This window comes from Sebastes fasciatus, chromosome 20 (genome assembly GCF_043250625.1).
Source record: "Sebastes fasciatus isolate fSebFas1 chromosome 20, fSebFas1.pri, whole genome shotgun sequence".
NCBI lineage: Eukaryota > Metazoa > Chordata > Actinopteri > Perciformes > Sebastidae > Sebastes > Sebastes fasciatus.
Window position 1 is genome coordinate 20634699 of NC_133814.1, and position 19630 is coordinate 20654328.

A 19630-nucleotide genomic window follows, 5' to 3' on the forward strand; every position below is an offset into this window, starting at 1 on the left:
ATAAAAAATGTGCAATTAATTTGATTAAATATTTGAATCGATCGACAGCCGTAGTATAGATGTAACTTATAGAAAAACATTGACAATTTTTTTTTTATTGGTGCAGATACTTATCTTTTTCTTTTGTTGGTTGAAATTGTCAATAATGACACCAATGAAGAGGTTGAGTGTGAAGAAAGAGCCAAAGATGATGAAGATGACAAAGTAAATGTACATGTAGAGGTTGATCTCATAAGAAGGCTGCTCCTCGACCTAAAGAGAAACAAAATATTTAAAGCATTAGAAAATAAATCAGAAATCTTTTCCCTGTTACCAAATTATTAAGTAAGGAAGATGGTTGAGAGACAGAGGGGGGAAGATATGAGATAAAAGGTTATACTGTTATATGATACTAGTCAGACTTGTTGATCCACAGACTGGACTCACTTCACCGTTACCACCTGTCACATACAGTATATTAAATTATCTTAAAGTGCAAGGTTGGATATCTATTTAAATTATGACCATATAATAATAATAATAATAATTAATAAAAAGAATAACTACCTCTCTTGAGTCGACGGCAGCATACATGATGTCCATCCAGCCTTTAAAAGTTGACTGAAAATATCGGACATTGTTTCAAAATCTGTCATTGAAAACAACAACTTTTACAATCATTTTATTATATATTATTATATTATATACTAAATGGAACTGCTCACAATTTGAAGCAGCGACAGGTAGCCTTGTCCCACATTGTCATAGTTGACCTTGACGTTGACCCAGCGGGCCTCCTGCGTGGCCTCTTTGACGGCCATGCAGTCGCTCCTGTTGTTGACCTCCGTCATGGGGAAAAGCTCTGCCGTGGTGGTGTTGATGCAGCGCCAGAACTTCCCAGCAAACAGGTTGACTCCCATGATGCTGAAGATGAGCCAGAAGATCAGACACACCAGCAGCACGTTGAAGATGGAGGGGATCGCTCCAACGAGAGCGTTCACCACCACCTGCCCAGGAGAGAGGACTTTGTTAGAATTAAGGGATTATATAGAAATGTATAGAAATATTAGTTTGTTTTATTTCTAAGAGTGAGCTACAAGCTTGTTATTAACATCAAGTTCTGCCTGTACTCTTACCTCAGTCAGCTCTGGAACAGCAGCCGTGGTGTAAGCATGCATTCAACACACATTGTAGAGGAAAGCCAATCAAATTAGTGCGATAATGCATTAAACATGTATTTTGCATAAATTTATTTTAGCCGCAGTGATGGAAGAAGTATTCAGATTATTTAATTAAGTAAAAAGAGTAAAAGTACCAGTACAACAATGTAAAAATACTCTGTTACAAGTTAAAGTTCTGCATCTTAAATTAAAGTAAAAGTACAAAGATATCAGCGACAAAATGTACTTTAAAGTATCATAAGTAAAAGTACTTGTTTTTCAGTAAAAGTGCCCTTAACTGGCAAATTATTTATTACATAATAGATAGTTAGTTGCTGCTGGATTAACAAACTAACTAACTTTAGTTTTAACTACTTCATATCCATAGGGTCACCAGATAAATCTGAGGGGTTTGATGATCAATGGGAGAGAAAAGAATAAAAAATAAAGTTCTGATTCACAAAACTGTTTTCAGTTTTGGATCATATGAACGGTTATACTGTAACCATGTGAGATGTTTAGAGAGGAAATGTCTCTTTGGTGGAACTGTTAACAACTCATAAACATCTGAAACGTGACCAGGAGCCACAACTACACTGACTGAGAAACTCTTTAATGTTGTGTCTTATTTTATAAACGTATAATATGTGTTTTATGTAAAATAAGAATCTGAAAAGTAACTCAGCTGTTAAATAAAAGTATAATATTTACCTCTGAATTGTCGTGGAGTAGAAGTATATAGAGGTGTTGTAGTCAAGACCACTTAAACCGAGGCCGGGTCATGACTGTGTGTATGTGGAAGTGTACCATGAGAAATGTCTTGATAGAATAAACAAAAGGCATTGCAGAGGTGAATTTTATGTGCAGGAATTTTCCTTTGTTTTCTATGAGCAATCACAGCAATGATGTTAACAGATCAATCAGACAATGCACAGGGAGTTAGTAGTGATATCCACGCAGTTGTGGTTGCGACCGGCCGCGACAAGACGGAGTAAAAATGCGGTCGATTCTGAGACGAAACCTTTAAAAAGTGGTCTTGAGACCGTTCTTGAGTACTACAACACTAGTGTACAGTAACATAAAATGTAAATACTCAAGTAAAGTACAAGTACCTCAAAATTGTAGTTAAGTACAGTACTTGAGTGAATGTACTTAGCTACTACCCACCACCAGTTAGTCATGCACTTTGCTCGAACGTGGTCGCACAGTGAAAAACGTACCCTCATCCCTTCAAATCTCGACAGCGCTCGAAGAGGCCTCAGTGCCCTGAGAGTCCTGAGGGATTTGATTGGTCCAAGGTCAGAGTATCCCGCCCAGTTGGCAAATAAACTAATCAGGGAAACCTGCGGCAGAATCAAAACATTTCCTATTCAAGTGTTACACTGATTTCATCTGACATGAAACATTGCATGTACGCATGTTCTGTTGAAAGTTACACATACAGATGAGCTTTAAAATAAGATGCCAAAACTTACATCCACAATGAAGAAGTCCAGCCAACACCAAGCGTTGGTGAAGTAGGTCTTGAAGCCATATGCGACCCATTTAAGGAGCATCTCGATGATAAAGACGTAGGTGAAAACTTTGTCAGCGTACTCCAGAATAATCTTGATGGTTCGGCGTCTTTCTATGTGTATATCTTCAAAGGCCTGCCAAAGGAGGACATGAGATACACGTCGTAACAGTAATGCAGTATCTTAACACGATCATTAAACAGTCAACATTTCTAAATCTGTTGCACTGATGACAGCACTCACCAGAGCTCCGCTGCTGAGGAGGATCATAAAGATTATGAACGTTTCAAAATAGTCATGCTCCACAATAGTGAAGCAAGCCTTACGGAGGTTCCACCACTTCTTGCCTTTGCCTTCGGTGATGTCCACCGTCAGACACGGCCAGCGCTTCACACACTCTGAGGGGAGACGGAAATCAAAGCTTCATCGTCCGTGAGAAGATCATTTTACAGTTTATGAGTAAATGATTGTGTGGTTGTTCATACCGTCAGTGAAGCAGGCCTCTGGCTCTATTGGGTCCGGCTCTTCTTCTTCCACTTCTTCTGGTTCAGGCTCAGGCGGTTGATAGTCCACTGTGCTACACACTGAAGAATCCCCATCATTCAAAGCACCTATTAGCTAGTCAAGAATTACAATTGAAGCTCAGTTACAAAGCCAACATGCCAAATATACATTATAGATTGTTTCCCCCCCATTTCTTTTGAGCAGAACCCCAAATAAGGTTTAGTTTTGTTCATGTGGGTCTACAGAGTTACTCACTTTGACATTTCCCAGCAAATCATCATCTAAGTTTCCCTGAAATAGCACAGGAACAGAGAATGAACTTTAGTAAACAAAATCCTACACACAAGTTTGTTTTTCCCAAAAATGTATTTCAGTATTTGATTAGCTTTGTGGACAATTAGAAAATAGCCAAAAACTCCTGATCACTTTCGCTGGAGAAGGTGTGTTGGATGCAGAATGGGTCATTTTTGGGTGACATGTTGTTATTGTCTCTGTCAGTGTGGCTTTCAGTTTGCATATACACCGATCAGCCATAACATTAGAATAGCATGGGCACCCTGACCGGTCTGCAGCTACGCAGCCTCATACACAACAAACTGTGATGCACTGTGTGTTCTGACACCTTTCTATCAGAACCGGCATTAACTTTTTCAGTCATTTGAGCTCCAGTAGCTCTTCTATTGGATCGGACAACACGGGCCAGCCTTCGCTTCTCACGTGCATCAATGAGCCTCGGGTCTGACCCTGTCGCCGGTTCACCGGTTTTCCTTCCTTGGACCACTTTTGGTAGGTCCTGACCACTGCAGACCGAGAACATCCCACAAGAGCTGCAGTTCTGGAGATGCTCTGACCCAGTCGTCTAGCCATCACAATCTGGCCCTTGTCAAAGTTGCTCACATCCTTACGCTGGCCCATTTTTTCTGCTTCCAACACAAAGTTCAAAATGTTCCCTTGCTGTCTAATATATCCCCCCACTGCCAGGAGCCACTGTAACGAGATAATCAACGTTGTTCACTTCACCTGTCAGTGGTCTTAATGTTATGGCTGATCGGTGTATAAATGCTGTTGGTGGGTGAAGTATTGCCAGTGCACATAGATGGATAAATAGATTGAAGATGATGATTGATCTGTACTTACCAAATTATTTTTCTCATCTGAAATGTCCGAGTCGTTAGCGTCATCCTCATCATCCTCGCCCAGGTTTTCAAAGTCTGACTCTCCCTGAGCAATTGGCACATTGAAACTGAACTCCCCATCCACAATAAATCCAGAAGGCCGGCCTTCAACCAAACAATTAGGTATCCCATCTGCCATTTTTAAATTCTGACCGGTGTCCAAGTGGTTCATTTCAATAGCCTCAGTTTTAGGGTCCTCGTCGTCCGCCGGGCCCTCCTCGGGCTCCTTGGGCTTTCTGCCGAGCATCTGCAGGGCGGTTCGAACGGCGAACGCTTTGAACCAGTTGATGCCTCGTGTGATCCTGCCAATGGCGATCTGGAGATTGTTCATCTCTCCGTCTTCGTCCGTGGAGAGGTTGTCTCCGCTGAACGAGCTGAGCAGCAACGCCAGGAAGAGGTTCAACACCTGAAGAAAGAAACAATTAATGATTAATTAATGATAATTAATGCTAAATATACACCAAAATGCAAATGTAAAATTAACACAGTATCACCTTGCACCTTGATGTGAAAAACACAAAAATTGCACTGCAAGAAGTCTGTATTTAGTATGCAGCTACAGTATATGAAATATCTAGAATGTTTCAGTGTACATGAGTTATTAATGGATGAGAATTAAATGATCATAATATTTTTTTGATCAGTATTAAGAGTGAGTGAATTCCTACTGGGTCTGCAAGTGAAATAATTAATAACGTAATAATCGCTGAGTCAAAGTATGCCGACATGGCTGAACTAAACACAAAAGTCCAGACTATCTCAAATACACATCACATATCAAATTGGTCCTGTGATGGCACATCAGTGAATAATATGTCGTCTGCCTCCTGTTGCAGACGCAGCTATCTTTAGTGTCTAAACCTGTTAGTTAATTTCTCGGTTCATATTTCCCAGGTTTAGCGGGAGATCATGGTTACACGGCAGGCCGATCTGCCTCGATCCAGTGTGGGAGCTGTGAATCAGTAAAGAGGGCTGAGGGGAAAGGACGAGCTGCACAAAACACAAGCCAGACAGTGGAGGAGTGGAAACAGACATGATGGTTCAGGTGCTTTCCCAGTTGTTTCAAATTAGGTCGCCTTCAGAGCAGCTCTAATAACACGAGAAGTTCAGTCTTTGTCTTAAAGGAATAGTTTGACATTTTGGGAAATATCCCCATGTGCTTTCTTGCTGAGAGTTGCTGCGTTCCAGACAGTGGGCAACTCCGGGGTCTGACCAGTGAAGCCAATGCGGAAGTGCCTTAGAGGAACAGTGTGTAAGATCTGGCGGTATCTCAGTTGGTTGAGATTTCAACCAACTGAAGCCTCTCCCGTGTGCCGAGCGTGTAGGAGAACTACAGTGGCCGACACGAAAATGTGAATGGCTCTCTCTAGACCAAGTTTTAGTAAGAGTAGGTCATTTGGAGCAGAGCCAGTTTGTAGAATGTGTGTGTACGTGGGAAGTGAGTGGTGAAGCAAGAGAGAGAGAGCGGTGGCGAAAGGAGCGAGTAATGTTATCGACTCTGGCCCAAGCCGTTCTTGGCTACTGTATTAATATGGCGGTGCGACATGGCAGACTCCGTGGAAAAAATCTGCCTACAGCACCTTTAATTAACATGTAAAATCTTGTTTGTTAAATTCATTCAAAAAATTAAGTGTAAAATGTCATGTGATTTTATGGGGGGGTTATGTGCGGTACTATTTTTTGGTCTTGTAGTCACCATGAGGTTGCCAGGTATTCAGCAGTTGCGCGGAAAAAAACAAACAAGACATAACATGTTAATTAGTGAGCTTTAGACTTTGCTACCTTTGGAGTCAGGCTAGCTGTTTCCACCTGCTTCCAGTTTTTAAGCTAAGCTAAGCTAAGTGTCTGCTGGCTGTAGCTTCATATTTATGGTAGTGATCTTGTCATCAAACTCCCGGCAAGAAAGCGAATGGCCCTTTTTGACCAAAACGCTGCAATATTCCTTTAAGATTTCTAGTTTTGAGAAAGAATTCCACATGTTCTTAATAATGATCGTCTGAGATGTTTAATTTACATAAAATAATATTAAATTTTTTGGGGTTTTATTTCTTCTTAGGCAAAAAAACTTGGATGCCAAAAGTCAATAAAGAATGCAGATGAGAGCGTGGGAATCCAGGAGCATTTTTCATAATAAAGAGAAAAGATAATGAGCACAAAATGATCAGTATACATGCCTAAACATGCCAGTTAAATCCACTCCATATGCTGTGGCGCTGATAGCCCAATATGATTACTTCTCCATCAATCACAGTTCAATCTGCTATCAAATGACTTTTCCTTAACACCCAGCAACCCTGCCACCTGAGCTCTGCTCGCTCAGCTGTCTGTGTTTGTTCCGTCAGTGGCAGCAAGCTTCCTCGAGCCGGATCTTAGCACATACTCAAGGTCAAAACCACTGTTTGGTGGCTCAAGTCATGTTATTTAAATAGAAACCCCCCTCCCGTAAAGTGTGTAAGTAAGCTATTTGCCTTTATGTCAGTGCAAATAGTGCACATCACAAGAAAGCCTTGATAATTCTGGCACAGTGCAGCGGTTGCAATACTTTTATCAGCTTGACGATGAGCCATTTCCTTTCCATTTCTATGAATAACCTAACAGGAAATGGTTTTGGCTCTAGGCATTAAATCCGATGCTGAAATGATGCCTATTCATCTGTATTATCTGTCCTACGTCCTTGTCCTGTGAGGCCAAGATGAAATGTCAGGGACAGTATTTCCATGCTCCAAGCATTCAGGATTCTTCTCAAAGCATCACAAACTCTGTTGCCTCTTTGCGCAAATTCACCCAGACGCTGTGTGAAAAGGTTAGTGAATGAATATGAAACTAGAAGGGCATTCAGAGAGCGCAGACCTCTGCCAAGGCCAATCTGCTCCAGAATGTAATGGTTTCTTCCTTGGCCCATGCTACACCCTTCCACCAAGTTTCATGAAAATCAGGCCAGTAGATTTTCTGTTATCTTGCTGGCAAACAAACAAATCAAACCGAAAACATAACCGCCTTGGTGGAGGTAATAATATGCGGTGATATTCTTTATATTAGAATCTGTGAACAGATCTGTGTTTACAGTTTAGCTCAAGACACTTTTGAACTCCAAAAACATGCAAATATACTAGGGCTGTCAATCAATTAAAATTAGATTAATCGCAGCTTAAAGGGAAATTTGTCAAGTATTTAATACTCTTATCAACATGGGAGTGGAAAAATATGCTTGCTTTATGCAAATATATGTATATATTTATCATTGGAAATGAATTAACAACACAAAACAATGACTAATATATTGTCCAGAAACCCTCACAGGTGCTGCATTTAGCATAAAGAAAATATGCTCAAATCATAACATGGCAAACTGCAGCCCAACAGGCAACAACAGCTGTCAGTGTGTCAGTGTGCTGACTGGACTATGACTTACCCCAAACTGCATGTGATTATCATAAAGTGGGCATGTCTGTAAAGGGGAGACTCGTGGGTACCCATAGAACCTATTTTCATTCACATATCTTGAGGTCAGAGGTCAAGGGACCCCTTTGAAAATGGCCATGTCAGTGTTTCCTCGCCAAAATATAGCGTAAGTTTGGAGCGTTATTTAGCCTCCTTTGCGACAAGCTACTATGACATTTGTACCAATGTAGTCCTTTGGTTTTCTAGTTTCTAGATATGATGCCAGTATCTTCTCTCTGGCTTTAAAACTGAGCCCACTACAACCTCCGAAAGAACGATCGCGTTAACACGTTAAAGAAATCAGTGGCGGTAAAACGAATTATCTCGTTAACTTTGACAGCCCTGAAATATACTGAACGTATATTCTCTCTTGTGAGTTTATGTTACTAAAAATTATAATTCTTAGTCTTTAATGTACAAACTATTTTGAACATATCATCTGTCACTGCCAATATAAATCCTACATGCTGTACATATAGTATATAGACATGTATATATGTACATAATCATCCAGTCAATGTATATAAATTTCTTTGCACTATTGTTTACAGTTAAAGAACACTTGACTTGTATATAGATGTTTTTATTTTATTTCTTATTTTATTGTTGGTCATTAGTTCTTTATTTGTCCAGCTTTCTTGTCCTTGTCCCTAGACGTTAGTCCTATTTCTGTACATTTAGAGAGATGCATAAAACTGGAGTCAAATTCCTTATATCTATGTTAATGGAAAATAAAACTGATTCTGATACTATAATACCCAGGATGCTTTAGTGCCCCCTAGTGGATACAATTTTCTCCCCCAGCTGTGTCTGTCCGTCCTTGGCATCCCTCACTCAGCTGAGGGGTTAACAATAGACTGCTGAGACATGCAGGCCACAAAATCTCCTGGCATTACAATAAGATAACTGTTAGATTTAGAAATATTTTTCAAAACAGTTTGTCAGCTTTACAGCTTCACAGTCCTGACAGTTGAGCGTCAGCGTCTGTGAGCTCAGGAATGATCATCTACTTCAGATTTACTGTATGCTGATATAAGCACCGACTTTAAACAGAGTGATAACACAGCCAGGAGATAAGAATCAACATGTCTATTTATCGTGATCGTAAACCGAGATACAATTATTTTTATCTAAGTGAAATTGAGCTGTGTAACATCATACAGTCTTCTCTGTTTCCTTACTTGTATGTCAGCTTTAGGTTGTGTTCAGACCGATTCATTTCAAAGAGACAACTGTGTTGGCACAGCGGAGGGGCCAGCTAAAAAACACAGGGGTATTTTATTAAAAGGAACATTTAACCTGGTTCAACTTTCTCCTCAGCGCAGTGTGACATCGTCCAGCAATACAGTGTGTTGACCAACCGAATACGTATAAACACACTCCTCAGGGGGGGCTCCAAACAGTTTCAGGGGGGCTCGTGAATGGAAGGGAAAACATATTTCATTAGATCACATAGCCTGAATGTGTGTGATTTTGTTAAAGAGATTTTATAGCTCTACTTTCCCAGAGTCAGAAACTAATAAATGCCTCAGGACAGACCTTTTAAATGTATTTGTTGTAGTCTGAAGTTATGTGAAAAAGCAAAATTAGGCTATCTTGACTCCATGAAATTGAGCGGAACCAAGCAAGTAATCTACGGGGGGATTGAGGTGGCACCTTTTTCCAAGCTTTGTCTAAAGGAAGGTCCACTGTCTCCCCTGGTCTAGATCTTCTAGAAGGAGGATAAAATAATTGTTGCTGTCCGGTGTTTTGGCGTCTGATAGGCCTTCAAACTCGTGGATCTACTACTCTGATACACAAATTTGTTCATCTATTGTTCATATGTAGAGATATTTCACTTAGCCAAGGCTATGTTTTCAGTTTGGTTTGTTTGTTTGTCAGCAGGATTTTGGAAAAACTACTGGCCCGATTTTCATGAAACTTGGTGGAAGTTTGCAGCATGGGCCAAAGAGCCCAATAACATTTGGAGAGGATGCAAATCACGGGGCAGATACACAAACTCAACTTCATCATCTCAACAAGCCCCCACCAGTGCTGTTTTCAGTGTGAATGCCCGGGTAAAATTATGACTTCAGAGTTAAGATGGGGATCAGCAGTGAATGAATAATTGTTTCACTCACCACTAGATTTCCAATGACCATGACCATCATGAAGACAATCAAACACATCCCAGTTCCGGCCACCTCCATGCAGTCCCACATGGTCTCGATCCACTCCCCGCACAGGATGCGGAACACGATGAGGAACGAGTGGAAGAAGTCGTGCATGTGCCAGCGCGGCAGCTCGCACTCTGAGGAGATCTTGCACACGCAGTCATTGTAGTTCTTGCCAAAGAGCTGCATACCCACCACGGCGAAGATGAAGACGATGATGGCCAACACCAAAGTCAGGTTTCCTAAAGCTCCTACTGAGTTACCAATAATCTTGATCAGCATGTTGAGCGTGGGCCAGGACTTTGCTAGTTTGAAGACACGAAGCTATCTCCAACACCAGACAGACAAAGACAGTGAATAATAATGTCGGAAGTAATCTCATTGTATTTGTAAAAGGATATAAATATCATTGTTTCTCACCAGACGGAAGGACCGGAGGACAGACAGCCCCTGGACATTCGCCAGCCCCAACTCCACCAGACTGAGGGAGACGATGATGCTGTCGAAAATGTTCCAGCCAACTTGGAAGTAGTAGTAGGGATCCATGGCAAACAGCTTGAAGACCATCTCTGCTGTGAAGATCCCAGTGAAAACCTACAGGGGCATACATTTCTGTTCAAATCAAGTCTGAGATGTACGAACACTGCGATGAAATTTGAATGTAACGTGGCACATTATTCACCAGATTCCCCACTGAGAGCATGTAGTCAAACTCTGGGGTCATGGGGTAGTGCTCCATGGCCATGAAGAGGGTGTTGAGCACGATGCAGATGGTGATGCCCAAGTCGACAAAAGGGTCCATCACCACAAAGAGCATCCACTTTTTAAAGAACACCCATTGCGGGCAGCAATCCCACTTCAGGAACGTGTTAGCAAACTTGTACCAGCCGGGTGGGCACGGCCTCTGAGCCTCCTCCAACTCTAGACAAAGAAAAACAATTAGGTAGTCTACCATCATTTCATCAAAGCTTCAATCATCTTTAAAGGAACAGTGTGTAGGACTTGGCGACATCTAGTGGTGTGTTTGCTGATTGCAACCAGCTGAGTACCCCTTCGCTTACTTCCAAGACTGCGGTAATGTGAGGCACCGAGTGCAAAACTGTGGTAACACCGTTCACCTCGCTAAGAGGCCATCCTTACCATAAGAACACTACTTTAGGAGTAACGGAAGTCAGACGGCGGCTGGTGGTACCACAGTTTTGCACTCTGTGGCTCACAATACCGTAGCAAGGAGGACTACGGTGGCCTTCAGGTAACGTAAAAATGAAAAGGCTCTTTCTAGAGCCAGTGTTTGGTTTGTCCGTTCTGGGCTACTGTGGGAACATGGCGAAGCAAAATGGGGGACTCCGTGAAGAGGACCCGCTCCCTATGTAGATATAAACGGCTCATTCTAAGCTAACGAAAACAACGATTCTTATTTTCAGCTGATTATACACTAATGAAAACATAGTTATGAATATTATATTACATTTCTGCAAATAGATCCCCCTAAATGTTGCACACTGTTCCTTTAAATGCACAATACAGCTAACAGAGAGCGCTGATGTCTGTGCCAAGTTATGGTTGAGCTGAAATAGCCGAAGCTTAACACCACGAGGGCGCGACACTGAATGTTGACATGGATTTCTCCAGCACACAATGTGATTATGGCAAGCTCAAGACAATGCTACTGTATTGGCCTTGGATAAAACTAGTGTATGATGTTAACAACTGCTTGATAATCTAAGCAATTAGAGCTCACATTAGAGCATCTCCCCTAAGAACCAGCAACTAAGCCTTGTGTATTTCTTCATTCCCTGGAGGAACTTGACACTTCTAGATGCTTTCACCCTGCCGCTGCCGAGCTGTTGTGTCGTCTACTTGTTTTGGCTAGAAAATAAATCCTATATTTAAGGATTCTGCATTATTAGTGTTAAGTTTCTACCTCCATTGGCACTGTACCTTCCAAAGCAGCTGCAGTGAGCACCGACAGAGCACTAGCACGCCTCTGTGACAGGCCTGGTTCGTCCAGATGAAGCATGCTGTGCTCAGAGCCGATTGACTTCTCTCTGAGTTCGTAGTCTGCAGCAGACTGTAAAATATGTCGACAAATCAGTCAGTTGCAAATCAAAAACCAAAAAACAATTTTTAAGATTAACCATATTAATTATGACCAGACGGCGACAGATTTACCTTGACCATGGTGGGAGCTCTGACTAACAGACGGGGAATGATTCTCCCGTTACAATCCTTGATAATTTCATCCTGTTCAGGATTCTGTTCATCAGCTGTCAACTCGGATATGCTGTGATGACTGAGCGACTTCTTACTGGTCAGTGTGACTCGGCTCCCAAGAGCTTGAGCCTGTGAGATAATTTTTTTTGTTTTGTTATTTATTGTCATAATTACAGAGAGGCAGTCATGCCAATGAAAAAGATCTCAGGCTCCCTCCAACAATGCTCATTAAAAATGTATGAAAAGAAAATCACGCCAGTAAAAATGGGAATCTAATACATAAAACAGTGCATAAATTTAAAATATAGGGATAAAATATAACAAATTCAATTTGTGGTAGACAGGTGTACATTAATTCCAAACGATTAAACTGAATGTAAGCAGGAATGTAGTAAATGTATATGTGTTATAAGAAGTAATAAATCTATATCTATATATCTATATAGATATATATCTATATGAAGATGTGAACAGGTAGTAAAATAGTGAGTAAAAGTATAAATACAGTAATTCTAACTGTTGTTTCAATGTTACTACCAACAATATGATTTATTTGTTGACAATTATCACTTTTATACATTTTACCACCCTTGAAATGTCTAAAAAGGTGAATCTTTGATTATTTTATCACACTTAAAGCATTAAAATACAGGTATTTATTATAATTCTGTATTAAAAGGGGACATATGCTCATTTTCAGGTTTATATTTGTATTTTTTGTTTCTACTACAGCAGTTAGGTTGAGTTTAACCTCCTATACTGGCTCTAAAATCACTGCTCTTGTGGAAGTTGCAGGCTGGTATGTTAAAGTAATATATGGTTAGCTGTCAGCCTATTGTTTACCTCTTCCAGATCCTTGAGTTGCAATAGTAGCCGCTGGAACTCCTCCTCTTTCTCTATGGCCTCTCGCTGAGATGCTTGATTCTGTTCATCATACGCCATGGCTACCACAGCCAGGATGAGGTTGATGAGGTAGAAGGAGCCCAGAAAGATGATCACCACAAAGAACAGCATGTATGTCTTACCAGCCGCCCGCAGGATCTGTGTTTGGAGCAAAAAAGAAGCTACGAGAACTAAGGACAAATTTCTTTTTACAACTTGAGACGTCATGAATCTGTTTGCAACAAATGAAAGAAGTGCCAACCAGCTGGAAGAGGTTCTCCCAGTAGTCCTGGGTCATGAGTCTGAAGAGGGCCAGGAAGGCCCAGCCAAACGAGTCAAAACTGGTGTAGCCATAGTTGGGGTTCCTCCCAGCCTTCATGCATGTGTATCCTTCTGGGCACTTTCTATCAACGCAGATGAAGAGTCAGCGTGCTACAATTGATTGACCAGACAAAATGATCATGGTAGAGTCAGCGTGGATAATACATACCCAGCATCAGAGCTGTTTCCACACAGTATAGCATCCAGGCTGCCTTCCAAATAATAGTGATTGTCTATAAGCAAACAAGAAGAAGAAGAAACAGTGAAACCTTTTCCACTGAGGACAATATCATCTTAAAATAAGTGATATGTGTGTTAAACATACCTGCGTTTTCAATATACTCAATGAAATCGAAGGTATTGTTGGAATATGTTGTATCATTGACGCCCATGGTGTTGTTGAAGGACAGGCTGTCGTTAAATGTGCCGGTGGTGTTAAAAAATTCGAACGCGGTTTCGTTTGTATCGATGGGCCATCGGATACATTTCTGACGCAGATTTCCCATGAAGAGTTGAAGACCAATGAGGGCGAAAACAGCGAGAGCAAAGACGGTGAGGATCATGACGTCCACCATCTTCTTCACTGACTGGATCAAAGCGGCCACGATGGTTTTCAAACCTGACAAAATACAACTGATAAGTCGGTGGCATTTCTCTGAAACAGCTCTGCAACAACAAACGATAATCAATATAACAAATGACTCACATACTATTGAGCACATTTAATCTTCTCACAAAAGTCATACTCAGTAGTAACACACAATAAAATAATAAAATATGTATATAAAAAATGTTAAATACCAGGAATCACAGTAATTGTTTTAAGGGCTCGAAGTACACGAAATGTCCTGAGGGCTGACACGTTGCCAAGGTCAACAAACTCAGTGACGTATCTGTTGAAAGACATAAAACAATCAATCAAAGCCAAGACTCAACATATTATCTATTCATTTTTCTTTTTCAACCGGTTTAAAATGCACAAAACATCTTCACAATATCAGCCTTCATAGTAGTTGATCATTTGTCTAAAAAAATTTTAGTTTTTTAAACTGTCACTTCTGCTTATCAGCGATTTATGCACTCAAATGTAATGATAACACCACTTTTTTCTGATATCAACTACACATAGTGCGATGAAAGTAGACTTACGCCATGCTGATCACCATGAAATCCAGCCAATTCCATGGATCTCGAAGGAATGTAAAAGATCCAACACAGAAACCTCTTGACAGCACTTTGATGGTTGCCTCAACGGTATAGATGCCAGTAAAAACATACCTACATGTAGGAAGAAACAAGTTGGTATTAGGGCTGCACGATTATGAACAAAATGATAATCACAATTATTTTGATTAATATTGATATCACGATTATTCAGGCAATAGAAACGCTCCCAATCTCACATTTAGCACCTTCAAATGGAACACAGGGAGTACTGAAATGAAGTACTCACTCAACAGTTTTACTCCATGCTGGTGGGTTGCTCATCGTCATGAATACACAATTCGATAGAATCGTAATCATGATGAACAGGCTAAATAATTTAATTCAGGATTAAGGAAACAAACATGGACATTATGTATACATACATATATATATATAAGTAGACTTTATGTTCAGTTCAAACCTTAATACACTAAATAATTAAAACAAGTTCAAGCTTCAATAGGTCAAAGGATATGAATGTATGAGAATTTTGATGGATCCTCTTCGAAGCAAGCTAAAGGGGCTCAGAAGGTAGCAAGCCGGCTCAGCGTTGAACCTGAAGATTGTGTTTCCTTTGGTGACCACAATGAATGTCTGAAAAACACAGAGATCATAAAATGCAAGATAATATAGAGTCTAAAAATACTTCCTATATTTCACTAAATACTCAGTGATGACAATCTTGTAATGATACTTTAACATTTAACTGTAACATATGCCACAAATGAGATGGTGTACACTGCGTAAGCGATACTGTATTCAGCTGAAATTTATGTTGAGTAATACATCCTGTCGTATTTCAAGGTTCTGTAGGGACAGAGTCGAGCTCATTAAACACTAAGTGTGTGTTTCAGCTGAGGTTTTCATTGCCATGTGAGACCCGGATGTGCTCAGACTGACGTGCTGCGCGTTGTAGAAGGGGTCCAGGTCCTCCAGAGGTGTGTTGAGCATCTCTGATGGAGGGTCTCCGTAGATCATGGGCAAACTCTTGCCCGCCTCCAGACCAGCGTTCGGGGCCGCTGGCTCTTCCTCCTTCCCAGCATGGCCCTCTACTGCTGCGGCCTTTTTTGTTGCTTCCTCCTTGAGCCTCTCGATCTCCGCCAGCGATTCCTGGGTGAAGGGGCGGAACGCGTCGGCGCCTCGGCGAGGGAGCAGGGGCGCCATCTTCGCATTGCGAAGGGATACCACCACACAGGGGTTTCCCTAGAAGGAGCTGGAGGGAGGACGAGGAATGAATACAGAGAATACATTTTGAGATGCAATGTACGACGTAACCTTAACCATTTTCACTTAAACCATTAAAAGGGGGACATATCATGAAAAACTCACTTTGCAGTGCTTGTGCTCATACTTTTGGGTATCTGGAGTGCCTACCGACCTACAAACTGAACACACACACACCATACTTCTTGTGTTGATTATTTAAATGACACAATCCCTGTAGGGTATGTTGGAACTGCTCAAAACATTTTAACCGTGTGATGAGGGGTCACGTGTAGACACACCAGGGGTCAAAAGCCAAAAAGATTGGGAACCACTGTGTTAAAAGTTTATGCCTCCATACGTGTCTTTGATCTATATCCAAACCCCCTCACCCTGCTGCCCTCCACCCTGCGCCCCACATATCTGACCCTGCACCCCTCTCGACACCACGAGCAGTTAAAAGTGTCAAGATGGTAACAAAATGACTGGACGCACTCGGGACGAGAGCTCGGACTTTCCCACCGCTCTAAAGAGACCATGACATTACTTGTGTACATCAGATTACTTATTAGCTTAGCAGACGCTCCGTATCGGGTCCAAGTGGCATTCGCTTACATCCTTTGATGTGTTCAGCAACCAGTCTGGTTTCGTCTGGAGCAGCTAAGGTTAGGCTCCTGCCAGCATGGACATAATAAGACACTTTAATTACAGATATAGTTTATATATACTTATTTTTCCTTCATGTATTTGTATTTTATATTATGTCTTTATACTTTTGCACTGTCTTTATTGTTATGCACATCATCATGTCATATTCCTTGTATGTGCAATAAACCGTTTCTGATGCTGATAAATTATCCTTTAAATTAGCTATTTGGACCCTCCAATATAAAACAAAAGATACCACTGCTTGAATAGTTAGTTATAATAGTTGTTTACTATCATGTCATTTTACAAACACTTAACCTGAAGGTGGTATTTATTAATCAATAACTGCATAAACAAGTTGAGATGGAAAATATATTTGCCAGAGAGCAACATATCAATGTGCATTTTGCAAATGTTGAAGTTGAAATGATTGCAAGTTAGCTTTGATATGCATTTAAAAATATTTTGAGGACAAAAACAGTGACACAACATAACTATAAATGGGCCTTAAGCTAATAACAAAAGGATTTGAGGAAAGTTGTTGAACAAAATCCTCAGATCAATTAAAAATAAATTCTATAAAGCATAAATTTGTGGCTGTCGCCTTGAGACGTCGTCACTTGAAATAAAGTCTGTTAAATTAAAGAATGAAAGAATACAGACATGGCATTAATCACCAAAACAGACAAACAAGCTGGTTAAAGACTGTAAAGAGAGAAGCGTTAAAAGACAGACATGAGATGTGGCTATCGACATGGCAACACGAGATATCCACTGATCACACACATTAATGAAGCCTCCTCAAACCACCTCACTCAAACAGAAAATTATGCATTCACACACATGTCGAGGAGACGCATACGCTTGCACGGATACGGTGGCTGCCCAGCTGCTCCAGGCAATCAAGACAGAGCGTCGTGTTACAGCGGCCCGATGACTCTGCTCATTCCTTCCTGGCTGAGCCTTCGCTCTGCGCCTCACATCCCTCCGATAAACAGGACAGCATGCCAACTTATCTTACAGGGCTGACTCCTCTCTCCACTACCTTCTATTTTACACGGGGCACCAAACACACTAAGCTTCCGCCTCCGCACCCCTTATCTGCTACTTTACGACCCCACCGCCACCCAGCTACATGACACTTTAACCCCTCTTTCACAAGACGCAAGACTTCAATCACTCCATCTTAACCTCATCACTCATCCTTAAATCACTCACAACTGACTGGTCTCTCTCTACATGGGGCAGTATTTCCTTTATCCTGCCAAAAAGAAACCATTTAGATTTATTACCAATATCAAGGCAACCTTTGCCGCCCCACATCCACTCCCTACTAAGCCCTAGTTTCCCCCCTCATCATCCCGTTTCAAAACCCCCATTCTGGGAGCCGTGGGCCACGCCGCTCTCGACCGTGAGCCAACCTTAAAATACACTTCCTGAGAATGGATGGGTTTCTGCGCGGCTTATGGGGGACATTTCCTGATTGCATTACATCACACCGTTAATGCTGAAGCCATCAAATGTCCTTTTTTAAAAAACCCTCAACTGCCAATCTCAAAAAAGTCCTTCCCGAAGAGGTCGTTGCCTCGTCAGTTAGGTAAATAATATGTTTTGGCGCCGTGTTAAGTTTTGTAGCTACATTTATCAAGTGTGTGCTTCTTCACACGAAAGAGCCAAGAATACAGGCAAGAGCGCGATATTCAGTATCAGTCAAAATAGATTCTGTATATCACGCTTGAAGTTATCATAAAACATGTCCAGAAAATACTGTCCTGTCTGAAAAGCAAATAGTTTAAAGGACACGTTACATGCCAGAGCTTGATTAAGTGGTAGTCAGATCCTTTACTAAGTTACAAGTAAAAGTCCTACATTCAAAATACTACTTAAGTAAGATTACAGAAGTACAGTACTATCAGCAAAAAGGTACAGTGTGTAGGATTTGGCGGCATCTAGTGGTGTGGTTGCAGATTGCAACCAACTGAGTACCCCTCCGCTCACTCTTCCCTTTCCAAGACTGCAGTAACGTGAGCTGCTGAGCACAAAACCGTGGTAAGGTCGTTCACCTCGCTCAGAGCAGGCCTCCAGGAAGAGCTCTGGGCTGTGAAGCAAATTTTCGTAGTGGCTGTCACGTGATGCTATTGGGCCCAAAAAGACTTTTTCCCCACAGACTTGCATTGGGAAAGACATGTCTGTAACTCACCAAGTAATTGTATTATTTATTTATTTAAATCATTAGGTCCTAAAAGTTGTAAACTGCACTAATAGCCAAATCCAGAGTTATTTTCCTTCCTCCGTTCACGTGAATGAGACTGGAGCGAGGGCTGGGAGGCGGGGTTAAAGGAAACGCTACTGCGCCTGCTCTATGGGTCCAATGAGAAGCAGAAGATCGCCGGATGATCCGGGTACTTTATCCGTTAAAACTGTTAAATGAAATCATCTGAGAAGTTATGAGGGGGAAAAGTCTCTTTGGTAGATCTGCCAACAACCAACCAGAAACTGTTATTCTGGTTTAATCTTAATAATGTATGTATGTTTTTAATGTAAAAACTTAATCTGTAAACTGTCAAATAAATGCAGTGCAGTAAAAAGTACAATAAGTATAAAAGAACATAAAATGGTAGAACAAGTACCTCAACATTTTACTGATTAAATCTACTTGATTTTAAGAGTCTAGCTGAAGACAATGATCTCACTACGCGAGCGTGCTCGGTCAGTCGCTCTGAGGACAGGTGGCAAACTGAGGACAGGTGGCAAACTGAGGAAGAGGGAGTGAATGCTAGATTTCAGAAGCCTTCCCCGACAGTAATATACATATCACCTTGCATGTCAGCGAAGGCCATGTGACCCGTGACATTCCAGTTGAGGATATAGACGATGTAATGTAGACACCTCTTCGTTACACTAGCCGGCCGTGGAATGCGAATGCCAATATTCACCTCCGGAAACCAGCCGAACTAGCTATTGGCTTTTGTCACAAGGGTAGCTCGAGTTCAAACGGCAAGAGAGGCTGTGCAGTGAGGCAGTTTAGTTCACTAGTTTCAGCATTCGAATCGCCTGTAATGTGAAATGTTTAACTTGGAGATGAGCAGAAACTTTCCTTTATACAAAGAGACATGCTGTCTTGTTCTATAGCTGTGATTTTAACAGAGAACACGTGGTAAAGACCTGATATTTTAATCAATTTTAATGACTTGTTGGCTTAACTCTGGTGCATTCAAAGTCCTGTGGCA

General features: G+C 41.2%; 1 protein-coding gene across 2 annotated transcripts in view; it reads right to left on the reverse strand.

The window, feature by feature from the left end:
• Positions 1-19630, reverse strand: part of scn4aa (sodium channel, voltage-gated, type IV, alpha, a) — a 30707-nt gene that overhangs the window by 4580 nt on the left and 6497 nt on the right. The window contains exons 3-25 of one of the 2 annotated variants that reach the window (XM_074619366.1): positions 15450-15762; positions 15025-15143; positions 14797-14886; positions 14493-14621; positions 14145-14236; positions 13669-13962; positions 13513-13576; positions 13285-13426; positions 12984-13181; positions 12099-12269; positions 11868-11997; positions 10609-10847; positions 10347-10520; positions 9894-10250; positions 4295-4738; positions 3413-3448; positions 3139-3271; positions 2897-3051; positions 2615-2788; positions 2360-2482; positions 705-986; positions 547-600; positions 111-252 (exon numbers count right to left, since the gene is read on the reverse strand). In XM_074619366.1, the coding sequence (XP_074475467.1) occupies positions 111-252; positions 547-600; positions 705-986; positions 2360-2482; positions 2615-2788; positions 2897-3051; positions 3139-3271; positions 3413-3448; positions 4295-4738; positions 9894-10250; positions 10347-10520; positions 10609-10847; positions 11868-11997; positions 12099-12269; positions 12984-13181; positions 13285-13426; positions 13513-13576; positions 13669-13962; positions 14145-14236; positions 14493-14621; positions 14797-14886; positions 15025-15143; positions 15450-15713 (4006 nt within the window). In that variant the 5' untranslated portion in view covers positions 15714-15762. Of the gene's footprint in view, positions 1-110; positions 253-546; positions 601-704; positions 987-2359; positions 2483-2614; positions 2789-2896; positions 3052-3138; positions 3272-3412; positions 3449-4294; positions 4739-9893; positions 10251-10346; positions 10521-10608; positions 10848-11867; positions 11998-12098; positions 12270-12983; positions 13205-13284; positions 13427-13512; positions 13577-13668; positions 13963-14144; positions 14237-14492; positions 14622-14796; positions 14887-15024; positions 15144-15449; positions 15763-19630 lie in introns of those variants that run through there. The other variant, XM_074619365.1, reaches the window with a different exon arrangement.